At 40.6% G+C, this 14,145-nt stretch overlaps 1 protein-coding gene across 1 annotated transcript; it reads right to left on the reverse strand.

Moving 5' to 3' along the window:
• Nucleotides 1-1,115: 1,115 nt before the first annotated feature.
• Nucleotides 1,116-13,270, reverse strand: ankrd13d (ankyrin repeat domain 13 family, member D). Its single transcript, XM_084719069.1, has 16 exons — nt 12,377-13,270; nt 12,119-12,254; nt 10,727-10,851; nt 10,391-10,436; nt 9,147-9,290; nt 8,780-8,969; nt 8,597-8,663; nt 7,768-7,849; nt 7,370-7,431; nt 7,136-7,266; nt 6,865-7,022; nt 6,118-6,231; nt 5,703-5,875; nt 5,273-5,352; nt 4,594-4,827; nt 1,116-1,882 (listed from the first exon to the last, which is right to left on the reverse strand). Exons 1-16 carry the CDS (start codon nt 12,458-12,460, stop codon nt 1,819-1,821), a joined length of 1,890 nt encoding a protein of 629 aa, XP_084575195.1. The 5' UTR covers nt 12,461-13,270; the 3' UTR covers nt 1,116-1,818.
• Between the last annotated feature and the right edge of the window lie 875 nt (nt 13,271-14,145).

A 14,145-nucleotide genomic window follows, 5' to 3' on the forward strand; every position in this document is an offset into this window, starting at 1 on the left:
AATCCTAGAGGAAAAAGCGCCGAACCATAGAGATAGGCCATGATGCACATTTTAGTTGATGATAAATGTTTACAAATCGAGGATGCAACAATAACTTTAGGCCTACAACAATGATGAATGACAATTCTGATGTTTAAAAGAAAATTAACTGTTTCCTTAAAATTTTTTGTCAGAGCCACAGGGAACTACTGTAGAGGAGCAAAAGAGCCACATGTAGCTCCGGTGCTGCAGGTTGCAAACCCCTTGTTTAGCATGTTAGCATACTGGTATCTGCTAATTTGCACTGAACACAGGTACAGCAGAGACTGATGGGAGTGTTGTTACTTAATTCATCCTTTGAGGAACATTTATCTGTGTGCCGAATGCCTTGGCAATCTATCCGAGAGTTGTTGAAATATTGTGATATTAAAAAAATACAAACCAAAAAAAAAAAAAAAACAACCTAATGGTGACACAAGAAGAAGAGTCAAAGGACAACCAAAGTCAATGGGATGAACTGTCTGGGCATCATCTGTACTAAGTGTTATGAGTAAAGTTTGAGATATTTGACTGAATAAGTGACAACTTTGACCTGTTAAAAGTCAGAATATTTGTTGGAAATTTAATAAAAATTCACCCTCTGATGTGAGGACATTGCCAACCTAAAAGTCAAGATGCTAGCCAATGTTAACACTCCAGCTTTTTTTTATTTAAACCAAAATAAATAAACTTATTATACAAAAAATGACCTAAACATGTGAGGAACTTTGTGAAATCTACCAGCTCTGGCCCTCAGGCCATTTTAGGGTTTTTAAAATCGCAATAGTACATTAACACAGAATATTATGGTTTATGATAATCTTATTGATTAAATAGAGTTTACAACCCACTGCATTAAAGTGTCTGTTTAATCACGTACAAAGGTAAAGAAGCTTTTGTGTCTAAAATGATGAGAGAGAAATGCTGGCGAGTTCTTCGATTCAACTTCATGACCCAGATTTTAATTTGATTTCAACTGGAGCTGCAGCTAACATCTATTTTCTCATTGATCAATTGTACTATGGACTGTGAAGGAGTGGAAAAACTCCACCAGTTTCCCAGAGACCTTCAAATAGTTTATTTTTTTATCTTTAGAGTAAAGATAAATTGTAGCTCTAGTTTCACCTGTACATGTACATACTAATGTTATTTTGTCACACAGTTTTAAAGGTTATCACACTTTGTTTTTGCTCTGTTGTGGTTTTAAAAGTGTTAAAAGTGAACTTAACATTAAAATTTCTTGAGCCAATTATTGTACAGACAAGAACTGTCCATTTTTGATATGAAAAAATGATCAAACAGTGAATAAAAAATGAAAAATGTAACCATAAGCCTGGATGATCATTATTCTTTATTTTTCACACATAGGAGTAAGCCAACATAAATGTTTCAAATGTTATAATCATATTTTTTTATAAGTTATTCCATTAAGATTGTATTTTCATATTTGTCATCATTATTATCATGTTATAGGTTTAAAGTTTAAGGATCATTCATCACTCGATAAAAGACAGCAAGACTGTGAAAAATATTCAATAAAAAAAGAAAAACAAAGACTCTCCCTTTTGTCTCCTCGTCCTTCACTGTAGTGTGTTTCAGAGTACCTGTTTCCACCTCCCGCCTCTTTCACTCACACTTCTCACATTCTGGTCCTTTACACTCTGTTGTAGCAGCCTTCGTGTGAGAAAGACAAATAAAATATCTGTAATAACTTAACATCTTAGGATTTAAAAAATAAAAGAGAATAAATTAAGAGGATTGTTCCCCAATGAAGACCGTCGCTCCATTGCTGTTGTGACATTACTTCTCGGTGAGTGACAGCTGCAGGATCCTCTCCAGCTCCTCCTCTTCCTCCTTCTGCTGCCTACAACACAAATAAGAAAGAAAGCACTCTGAACGACGACAAGAAAGACAGGAATATACAACTCTTTCCACAATTTCTTCACCTCCACATGTTCCATTTCCTACAAAGAACTGCAGATAATGTTTATTCTAAATTTAGCAACTCACTTTCCTGATCAGGCAAAGTAATAAAAAAGAATTAAACATCATCATTTATTCAGAGCTGATGATGGAAGCAGGTAAGGAGTGAGCCATCTTGCTTCCTTTTCTTGACTGTTGAGAGTTGCACATGCATAGTATCGATCAGGGCAAGAGAGCATTTCAATTATCCTGGAAGAGTTTAGTTGGATGGTGACAGAGGATGTGTGTGAAGCTCTAACTATGCATTGTGCAGTTTGTTTCAGGTCTGAGAGTAAGGCGAATAAAACTGTTGTTTTTCAAAGGCACAGCAAGTTTCAGAGAAATGTCTCTGGAGCGCCACAACAAGAGGCGACAACATCATGTTTGCATAGCAGCTGAGAGCTCATATGAAACGTAAACAGTCAGTCAAGTCACGATCACAAAATTGATCACCACCACGGATCATGTTTCAAAAAACACTAGGTACTAGTTCCACAAGTCTGTTACTTGATGACTGCTAATAAATAAAACAATTTTAATAGGGGCTATTAAAAATTGGCCTCAGGAAACTTTCTGACTGGAAAAACAAAAAAAAAACTAACACTGAACCCTGAATGAGGTTTTGAATAAGTGGTCTTTGTTTTAGTAAGATGGGCTTCAGTAAACACACACATAACAACAGGTGTGACACAAATACTGGATTCCAGTTGGTTTTGTTTTATTTTCTTCCCCAAGGAAAGGAAAGTAAATGTGGGGGAGACTTCACTTTAAATATTTAATATCTCACTATTACAGTTTTCAACGCTGGTCCCAGATTACAGCAGCCTACAGCAAAACTGTCCCTGAAACCTCAATGGCAGCAGTACAGGGTTTTAAAGATCCTCTCCAGACATATATTAAGACATATGCACAGACAGACTGCCTGGACCATTAATGTGTGTCTGATATTTTTAAGTAGAATTTCCACATTAAAATCCTTGAAATGGCATCTACTCCTGTTATCTCAAAAGAAAAAAAAAATCCAGCATCTGTGAATATTTAACTTCTGCTCATTTCTGAAGTTTTCCTCCTGGCCAACAGGTGTTTCCTCATTCTGTTTGTGTGCACTGCCAGCTTCAAGTTTCTACATCACACTTGTAGAGGATGCAAAATGAACCAGGATAGACTTCCAAACTAGTCGCGATGTCAAATATCATACTTAAAGGCCCGCCCCTTAAAATCAGATGTTCAGTGAGTGCAGAGAAAGTCTCTTTTCAGCAGGTGAGTGTAAACAGCTTTCTAGTGTCAAAGTCTGCACATGCATCATCATCATCATCCTGACAGTGAAGCTCAAACATCCACCGGTAGGAAAAGAACAATGTTTTGATTGAAGAGAGACTTTAAATATTATATTTAAAGTTTTGAAAACTTCACAAGTGAATCGGACTATTTTCCTCAAGCAGCAGATAATTAGTCCACCAAGGTTCTGTTCACTACATGACCATCAAACATCACAAACTCCAGAACAACTCACACTACACAGCCTTGTCTTTATTGTACCGTCTCTGTTTTAATGCACACAACTAACATCACAGAACAGATGACAACTAAGAGATTCTTTCCTTAGATTCTGTTTTTTGGAGATTTTGATGCCCCGCTGTGTGGCAGACGTCGTTTGTCACCCTACTGTGCAAAACGAGTTTGAGAAGGAAGAGCAGACTGTAGTGCTCCCTGTGTGTGTGCACACTCAGTTTGAAATAACAAAAACATAAAGGAGAGAAATAGAGGGAGAGTTTGAACAACATATGGGAAGAAGCGAGCAGCCTACGTTTTATAAAGCCCACACAATGTGGTCCACTCAGAACTGCTTTCTAATACATTCCATAAGAAAATGTCTTTATTCTAATTTTTCCATCTGTAATGTCAGGCAGCACAGCAGTGCAGTGGTGCTGATGTGTGGGTTTCCTCCCACAGTCCAAAAACATGCAAGTCAGGAGAGGAGGCAAATACAAACTGTCCACATGTGAGACCAAGGCTCAAATCTAAACCGGCCCCTACACTGGAGTCACACTCGCAGCTGTGGAAGGTCAAAGGTACAAGATTCAAAAAAGGGGGAGGGTGTAAATACACCAGCAAGCTTTGATAAGACCCCACATTTCTCTTGCAGAAACAGGAACATTTATCATGATAGGTTTTGTTATTTAATAAAGCTTAAAATGATGATCTTATGAAAGGAAAATTAATCAAATGAACAAAAACTCACTGTCTAGGCAAATGTGCAAACGGAGTGAGAGTGTTTAGAATTGAGCCCATCAGTGTGAATAATCATCTGTCCACACCCTCTGACAGATGAGCCTTCTGGGGTGAGAGTGCACCTTGAACCCAATGCATGCTGGGAATTACTCAAACTGATGAATCAATTATCAAAATATTTGGCGAATTAACTTATTAATTAATCATTGCAGCTCTAAATAGCTCAAAGTCTGAATCAAACCACCTCTGCACTGCCCAAACAAGCTTTTGATGAGCAGCGGCAGCAGCAGTCCAGTTGATTCCAAACATGATGCCTTAGTCTCAGATGAGCTAATGCATGCCAGACTCTTTAACCCCCTCTTTGTTTTCCTCCTGCCTCACCTGTCCATCTCCTCCTGCTCCCGGCACGACAGCTCCATGGCGATACGCAGCTGCTCATCGAAACTCGACGCCACACCAAAGTGTCCCGACAACCGCGGATCGGTCACCGTGCTGTAGGAGAGCGGGGAGTTGGTGCTGGGGTCCAACGGGGAGATGGAGGAGGGCTGGCTGGGGTCGGCCGTGTCTTCCCCCTCTCTGTTGGCCAGTGAGATGGACAGAGACTCCTGGATCGCCCTGAGAACAGACAGAAACGAGGAAATTAAGACTTAAACGGAACATTATCACTGCCGGGCTTCATTACAGGATAGCTGGGAGTTGCTGCTCCCATGAGAATGTGGAGAGAAAAAGATAATCACTGAACTCTATTTAGAGATGTTTAATTAAATCATTTCAGAAGCCACAGGTTTCCTTGAATAAGAAAGAATAATGAAGACGCATGAGTTAAATCCACTGCAAATGCTCCTATTTAGAATAAACTCTGAGACCTCTCATTTTTTAATATTTTCTACTCAAAGCCATGCAAAGATAAACTAAGCCTCCTGGATGACAGCCTGAAGCTCTGCTAAATTTAGGATTTGATTCATTCTTATTTTTGTTTTTCTCTGTTCTAAAAGCACAGAACTTAGAAACGTAAAAGAAACTAAATGAAAATGAATTAAAAGTCTGAAGTTCAGCTCACCTCTCCAGCTGAGAGTCCTCCTCGTACAGTGGACTCTGGGGCACCGGGCGGCTGTTGGTCAGAGCCTCCCAGATGGTCACCTAAAAAGAAAATATCACACAAGTCACAACTGGCTTTAGATGTAAGGGAATAGAGATGTTACAAGAAAAAACAGAGGTCATTTTTAGATGACTGACTATGGCACAAATCTTAAAAATGTTTAGGGATAAAAAAAAACAAGAAAAGCACAAACCAAAAATAGCATTTTCCGTCAGGGACAAGCATAACAGTACAGTACAGCAGAGTTTGTTCTGGGTCACTGCAATGTCTCAGTGTCCGAAAGCAGGAGTGAAATTCATCAGTTTTACTGGTTTAGTCAGAAACTCAAGAGGGGTTACACTGTCGAAAATGAAAAGAAACGTCAAACATGGAAAAGTCACGCGACTCTGACCTGGTCACTCTCTGTGCCGGCGTCCAGCAGACTCTGCTGGATGGCGAACTGCAGCAGGTTGTCGTCCTCGTCCCTCATTGGCTCGCTGCGGCCAGGACCGAGGGTGGTGTAGTCTGCCGGGGGCTCAAACACTGAGGGGTCCACCTCACAGTGGAAGGGAGGGACAGACTGACCTGGAGGAAGATGAGTTACAACATTTCTGTACCTGCAAGTCAAATGTAGACGGTAAAGCCTGTGTTCTGTTTTAGAAACTATATCTGCCTTACATTTACCTTTATTCTCAAACCAGAAAACTGACAGACACAACCATATTATAATTACAATATTCTATGTTACACTATGACAGATCACTTACTCATTTCTACTACTACTGAAAAAGTGGGAGTTTCAAAAGTATCTGTGAGTCAATAGTCACCAGCTTCCTCGGAGCTCTCTGGTTTGTGAACCGTCACAGAGCTAACCGGCTCGTCGCAGCCACACAGGTTACTGAACGTCACTCTGGCATTCAACACGTGAAACAGGGGAATCTCTGGAAGACAGAAATTTTTAACAGTTAAATGGCTAATACCTCTTGTAGCACCAGTGTGCGATGGGAATATAAACACATACAGTAAGCACCATAATGCCAAAATTCTGCAAGATCACAGGAGCCCCTGCCCCTCCCTCTCCAACTATTGATACATCTCAATACAGCCAGCGTAACTTAGGCAGTAGCCCCTATTAAGATTACCAACAAGTGCTAGCTAATAATCAATGCAATCATATTTAATTGTGTACACTGAATGCTGAAGATCATAGTCTCTGTGAGTTAATAATTTTGTAGAAATCTGTTAAGTATGAAACATCTGCATGAGTGTATTGGAACTGAATATATAGATATATAAAAGTACGTAAAAATGTGCTACTATATCCAACTTTTTTTATAAATAATTATGAGAGAGGTTCCCTTTTTTTTCATTTGAGCTTCTGTCCCCCAAGATGTCTGTCCCTGTGTTTGATGGCACACACAAAAAGTACTCCAGAAAAAAGCTTTTAGTTCTCATTACAGATCAGCTACAGACCAACACGCGTGCAGCAGACTGAGAATCAACATGCGGGCTTCAACTCAGGTGTTGGTCATTTCTTATAGATAAGACCGACAAAGGACACCTCTCATACCCACCTATCTTGACTGGGAAGCCTGGCGGCAGGCGCAGGGTGATGAAGTCACGCAGCTTGGCAAAGTGGGCATTGGAGATGGCCATGAGGTCAATGATGGGTGTCACCTGCTCGGCCAGAGACAGAGGGTGACTCTCACTCAACCACAGGGTCGCTTTAAACCTGGAGGGGACGCAGAAAAGAGAGAGGGGAAACAACATGCATAAATCCTGGTCTATAAAGAAAGCTTTAATTGATGAATATTAATATTGTGTGTTTCCATGGCTGCATCGTACTTCTGGACTTTGCTGGTCAGCTCGACGGGACGTCCGATGTCCCGTCCATTCAGGTTGAACTCTGGGTTGAAGTACTCGTCGGCTGTGATGGCTGTGGGGTTGTGAGGACTGGCACACTGGGACACATTACTCTGACAGAGACAGAGACGGAGACAGAGGCAGCTTTAAGTGACGGCGTTCATTAGAAGAAGCTGCAGGTGGCGTAGGTGGATGTGATTCTGTGGAGACTCTTACCCCATTGTGAGCTGTGTGCTGCTCAGCAATCCCCAGGAAGGACTGCAGAGGAGTCTTTGAGCCTGAGTGGGAATAATGAAGGATCATCATCATCATCATTATCTATCTCCTCTGCAAATTCATTTTATTTTTTTGCACTATTAGGAAGGCGAGAGATACATCTGGAGCAAAAATAATATTATTAACACAATGAGGGGAACAAATCATTGTACTATGAGTCATAATGAACTACTTTTTAGTTTATATCTCATTTTTCACAGTTTAATCCTAAATTTAAGGATGATCAGTCAAATTCCTTTGCAGGTATTTTGTAGCCCAATAACACTGTGTTTTGCCATCTTTTAAGTTATAAGTGCAGAACAAGGACTCACTGTATGTGTGCATGTGTGTGCACTCACCTTTGCTCCTCGACTTGTCCTGGTCTGATAGATGCTCTGTCCTTGACCGAGTAACCAGCTCCACATTAGTGGCACTGTAAACCTGAACACAAAGATGAACAAAGAAAAAAAAACACTCTTGAGCACATGGTTTTGTTTTTTTCCACTTTCTTTAAGTCCAGCTCCTCTCAACACATTTGTTTGGGTGAATACGTTCTGTAAACAATGACCTGTTACTGCTGTACGTTGCACAGAGAAGCGAAAAGAAAGCCAGAGGGATGTGGGTTCCAAAATTCTTCAATTCAGATGGATTCTGATTGGCTGTCAGTGTTTCTATCCTTCATCTAATCAATCTAAAACTGATTCCAACTGTCTTTTGCCACTGTCGTTCAAGTTGAGATGTGGACTCCACCATCAACAAGATTTAGAACAATCTTTAAAAACATATTTTTAGTTATTTTTATAGTTCTCTTTCTTGGTGTGGACGGGCCCTGAAGAGTCACTTCTGACCTCTCTTTGACAGAGCAAACAACATACTGTGATTGTGTTTGGTCTGCGAGTTCTCATACTATTTCTTTGTCTGTGTCTTTCTTGTAAAAAATCATTTTCAATCCCAAAAGGACAATCCTGAATGAACTGAATGTTTGCGTTCAAAAAACACCATAAAAATGACTCATTCTCTTTGAATAAAATAAAATACTTTTCTACTTTTAATAGCAGATAATTGAATCAAACTGGATCACAGAAAACTGAACTAAACTAACCTCCAAATGCTCTGAACAGTGTGTTACAGCCAGCTTTGCTACTTCTGAAAAACCATCTGAGCTAGGTTTACTCAGCGGTCACTTACCTTGGCTTCGTACCCGCTGACCACCTCACTCTTCTCAGAGCGCCAGCCCCAGATTCCCGACTTGTTCCTGAAGAAGCAAAGAGATTAAGTAATGTAGCTTCATAGAGCACAGTGAGGCAGACATCTGCACGTGGCTTACAAACAAAAACAAATCAAACACAATCTTGATGACTTGCTTGTTACCGTTCAAAGGCAATGTTGCGTGTGTTGAGGTGAGTGGAGACGATGGGCGACGTGAGTCTCTGGGCTGTGTTCTCCTGCGACGGCTGCATGGCTGCCAGGAGGGAGGGCGCATCACGGGGAGACAACACGAGTGGCTCCGTGTACACCACCTGCTTCTCATGGTCCACCTCCATCACCACGGCCCCATCGTCTACGAGGAGGACCACACAAGCGAGGAAAAAAACTAAACTAGGTTCCAGCCACAATACACACAGAAGGTTTTGGTATTAGAATGACTCAAAGAATTACGTTTTTGCCACTTTTAAGTCTCTAGCAATGTTTCTGGGTGGATCCACGTCATGCGATTCTGTTCTAGGAGTATACACACCTCCGCCCTTGAAAATATAGCTGCGTCGCCCTTTCAGCCAGGTCATGTGTTCAAAGCCCAGGAGGGTGGTGTCTACACGGAGGCACGAGCCGCTCTTCCACACTCGGTAAACATCACTGGGACAAACCTTCGACACCAACGGCACTGAGAAGATGATAGGAGAAGCACTTTAGAAACAACAGATGAAGAGGTGAAGATAAGGAAGTAACCAAACTAAGAACGGGTGAAGGAACAGAGAAAAGAACAAGGGAAGGTTAAGTGTTTTTCTGAAAAATTCCTGTATATTGCTTGTTACATAGCACTGTCTGCAACTAATGATTATTTTCATTATAGATTATTTCACTGACCACGAGCTTAAGAAAAACAAAGAAAAAACAAATGACCAATCCCGTGTTAAAAAATGTTAATCTTTAAAATTGCTCTTTGTATCCTGACTGTCTGTACTGACTGACAGCTAAGGGAGCAAAAGTATTCCATTTACAATGTGACAAGACAGATAAGTGAAAGAAAACTGTATCCAAACATTTAATGACGTAATGTACTACAGAAATTATCAGTAGCTTTACTGATTTATTTGTGGCACTCGAAGCAATTAAGCATATTTGATCAAGTTTGATGTACTTGTGTGATTCTTTAAAAGTGTTTTTTTCCCTGTAGTTGAATGCACTTATGGATAAAAGCCTGAGCTTAATGAATGTAATGTGATGTAATGAGTCAACAGGAAATTATTAAATTACAGAACTACTGGGACTTGTATATAGTGAAATTGTAGACATTAAAGTCCTATAACAATGGCAGAACATTACAAATGTCTTGCTCTAATTCATTAGATACTGCACAGAATACACATTAAAAAGCATTAACGTATTGACATTATATACATTAGAATCTTTATTGTAAATACTGTTTGATGATGATACAAAAACTCAAAGCTGTAAAATGTAATTAACTATTTACGTGCACATGTTCAGCAGATTAAAGAAGAAGAAACTACATTACATGAGTGGGTAGTCCTATCAGATAAAGTTCAGATAACACTTGAAGCTGGTTACTGGTAATTTGTAATGGGTTACATAGTTAAATGAACTTGTCTGTTTCAAACTAGCAGGAGTAAACCACACAGTCAATGGAGGAAATGTCTTTCGAAGCTGTCTGCTGAGCGACAGCTGTCCCCGGGGGAGCTGTCCGACTACTGTAGTGCTGAAACTCACCTCTGTGAAAATGTATTCATGAAACACACTCACCCCAACTGGTGAACTCCCACTTCATCTCCACATAGAAGTCCCGCGCCTGGAACACACAAAGGAAACAGACAAAAATCTTCCAATGAAAATGCTCCCTGTTTTCTTAAATTTGCATCTGGATTCAATCAAGCTTGACACTTGTGAACATGTCAAGATTATAGTGATCATAATGAAGAAAATGCAGCCTAAAAGTTTGTTCTCTCTCAACAAAACCTTACATTTAGAAGCTTTGAGGTGTGGCAGAGGATCAGGTGTGTTGCTGTAGGTGACAGGTAGAGTTCAACACCTGGAGGCCTAAAGTTTTAAATCAGACTGCTGGGTGTGAAGCAGCTTTACCTGTCTTAGTTTGCTGAGCAGCTCTGGGATGCCAGCCAGTCTCTCAGTGGCACGCTTGAAGTCTCTGTACTGAAGGACCAACTGAACCAGCTCAGGGTCCCCGGTGCTCACCGCTTCCTGCAAGACTGAGACATACATCCATATTTAAAAGGATAGTTCCAACTATTTAAAAAGGGGGTTGTAGGAGATACTTATCAATAGTCAGTGTATTACCTGAAGTAGATGGTGGTTGACCAGGATGGGAAATTAACGTTTTAAAATCTGGACAATAGTAATCCATTATTTTCTCCAGCCACCCTCATATTTTAGCAGCATTTGTCTGGGGGCTGGTGCTAATTTCCTACCCTGTCAGCAGCAAAACATGTTTTGGCCACCTAAACAAATTGATATGAGTTTTAAGTTCCTGCTAAATTTAGAACAGTTTCACCGCCTGCTTTGCTGTAGACAGCCGTTTTCGATGGGAAACCACAGTTACATTAGACAAATATCACTCTCTCCAGTCCAAAACAACCCGACTCCACTGACAAAATCAGTAATTTTACCTCACAGAATACTCAAGATACTCAGAATACTCAGGTCTGCTGCTGCCTCGATCTGTTAGATTGTTTGTGTTATTGTGTGACTTCTGCGTTTTAAAAAGTTAGTTTCGATTCACCAACGTCACAAAACAACTAGGACAGCACGATATGGTTAAAAAAAAGTCATATCGCGAATATTTTTTCTGAAATTGCAATTGCAATATAATTAGTGAGAATAATAACTTTTACATCACAGATTTCATGTATTAAAAAGGCGATGATGTGACATTTGTTGGGTTTTGTACCAAAGAACTAGATTTTTAAGCCAGGGCATCTCTGCAGAACTACACTACTTCATTATAATATTTTCCCACACATTTTTAATTTTCTGGGATTTGGTTGTGTTTCTGCGATTTGGATATTGCACTTGGCCATAATGCAGTTTTGAAAATATTGTGATTAACTGTGCAGCCCTAACAATAACACAACAAACAAAACAATCAAGGCAGCGTTAGACCAGCAACTCCCATGACAAAATTACTACTTTTGCAAAAGTAGCAAACTGACTGGTTTAGAGAGAGCAAAATTTGGCTTATGTAACAGTGGTTTCCCATCAAAAAAGACTATGTGACAGCAAGGTAAAGAGGTGAAAATATACCTTAAATAAATACCTTTTTGCTAACCCTGTCCACAGGAGTACATTGCTTGGCTTCCATGGTGGTACTCCTCTCCAGTTCTCCAAACTGGGGGCAATATACAAACTATCAATGAGAAACTCATGCAACCCCACTTCAAAGCCTCTGAACTATCCCTTTAATGACAGCTGGTGAATATTATCCCCTTGTGAAACTAGGAGCCACAGCAGATCACTCACTGGTCCAGCCCTGTGCGTTGCAGTGTGTGGGGTCTGAGGAGTGCCTGAGCAGCACCCGGGTGGACTCCAGGTGGCCCAGACACACAGCCAGCTCCAGCGGGGTGCGCCCCCTCGGATCCAGGCGCTCCACATCCTGCTGCAGGAGCAAACACAGGAACAACATCAGCGCAATGCAGTGCGCCATAACAAACGCATCTGTAAAACACCCATCAGCATCATCATCCTCCATCCAGCTGCAAAATAAACCTTCTGACTCACCTCTTTCTTCTGCAGCTCTCGATCAAGCTCCAGATACTGATTGTTCCACACCAGAAAATGCAGAGGAAACGCTTCTTGAGCCATGGTGGTCGTCAGAAAAACAATAGTAAAGCTTTGTTTGCAATATGATTTCTGCAGCCAACAGATTGCAGTGACACCACAGCAGACGGCTGATCGGCACAGCTGGTTAGCTAGCTAGCTTAGTTAACAGCACAAAATGGGTAAACGCTGACAGAAAGAAGTGTTTCACCGAAAGAAAAAAAAAAAGACTGTCAGTTTTCAAATATATCTAAGATGTTAACGTTAGGCAGCTATAATACTGTTCGTACCTATTTAAATTAGTGGGCTGAGTTAGCTCGGCTAACTCAGCCCACTAATTTGATGTAGTTAACGTTAACTAACGGCTAGCTGAGCTAACGTTAGCTAACTGGCTAATAACAACATTGTTTCCTGCTCCTCTCGGCACCTGCTTTCCATTATTCAGCAAGACTGCAAGACAACTAATTCAGCCGGAGAAAAATACGCCTCCCAAATCCGTTCATTTTTTCATGATGGATGTGTTCTCAAGGAAAAGAAATATGCGGGTGAAATCGCCGGCTGATAAAGTTAGCTAGCGTTAGCTAACGTTACCCCGCTGCTGCTGCTGCTGCTGCTGCTGCTGCACCCATCCCCTGTTTGTATCGCAGGTTGTTACGGTCGGTCTGTCAAAATAAACCAAGATACGGCCTTTCTTCCACTTTCACATCCAGGTCAGTCGAGCCGGAGGCGATGTCGGTGACAGCTGGAGCCGATAGCATTCATTCCTATCCGGCCACCGATCATTAAAACAGACCACATCTGACAGAGTCTCTTATGTTCCTGTGCAAAACGCAGCTTTGTTACAGTGAAGTATATGAATATTTAATTATTTAGGCGTTGCTTTATTTCCAGGTTATGGAAAGAAGCTGGGTGGAGCCAGGGAGGAGTTGATATTTGATCTGCTCCAATAGTGCCAATTAACTGTAGTGTTAACTTGAAGGTCTAGCAATACTAGTTTACATAACTGTACTTTAACATTTAGTTAAAGGGTGAGTTCACCCCAAAATACATTTTCCCCACTTACCTGTAGTGCTGTCTATCCATCTAAACAGTGTTGGTGTGAGTTGGAGAGTTTTGGAGATATCAGCTGTCCTCAGGAGTGTTTCTTTCCAGAAATCATGACCCGGTTACTCAAGATAATCCACAGACCTTGTTATGAGCAGATTTCATGCAGTAACTATGTTCTTTCTACCGAACTGCACCAGCTACCCAAATCGCTGTGCAGAGGGAAGTGTGCATCTACTCATGGACGAGAGGCTTCACTGTATTCATGAACTTCTCAGACAGTACAATTTCTCAATTTGGTTAGTCGATCTTACAGCTTCAGGGTGTGCAGGCGCTTTTAAGCTGTAAATGTTGAAAAACATGTATGCTGTATCAGTTGATTCCCTTAAACCACTGAAATATTTAACTTTCTTGCAGTTATAACTTAATACAGTATTACCAATTACATGTGAACAAAAGTTTATATGCAATATGTGAATAAATAAAGTTACTAACTTTACAAAATTTACTCTCATCTGCAAAGTTTCTGTGTATGACATTAACAGAAAATAACTCGGCACCACATTGAACAATGAATGCTATTAATGTTTACATTCAACAACATGATGTCTCTAAAGTTTGGTATCTCACACCAAAACAATCTAGATGGATAAATAGCACAACAAACCAGAGGAAAAATAGATATT

Source organism: Lutjanus erythropterus, chromosome 5, assembly GCF_056507025.1.
Source record: "Lutjanus erythropterus isolate fLutEry1 chromosome 5, fLutEry1.hap2, whole genome shotgun sequence".
NCBI lineage: Eukaryota > Metazoa > Chordata > Actinopteri > Lutjaniformes > Lutjanidae > Lutjanus > Lutjanus erythropterus.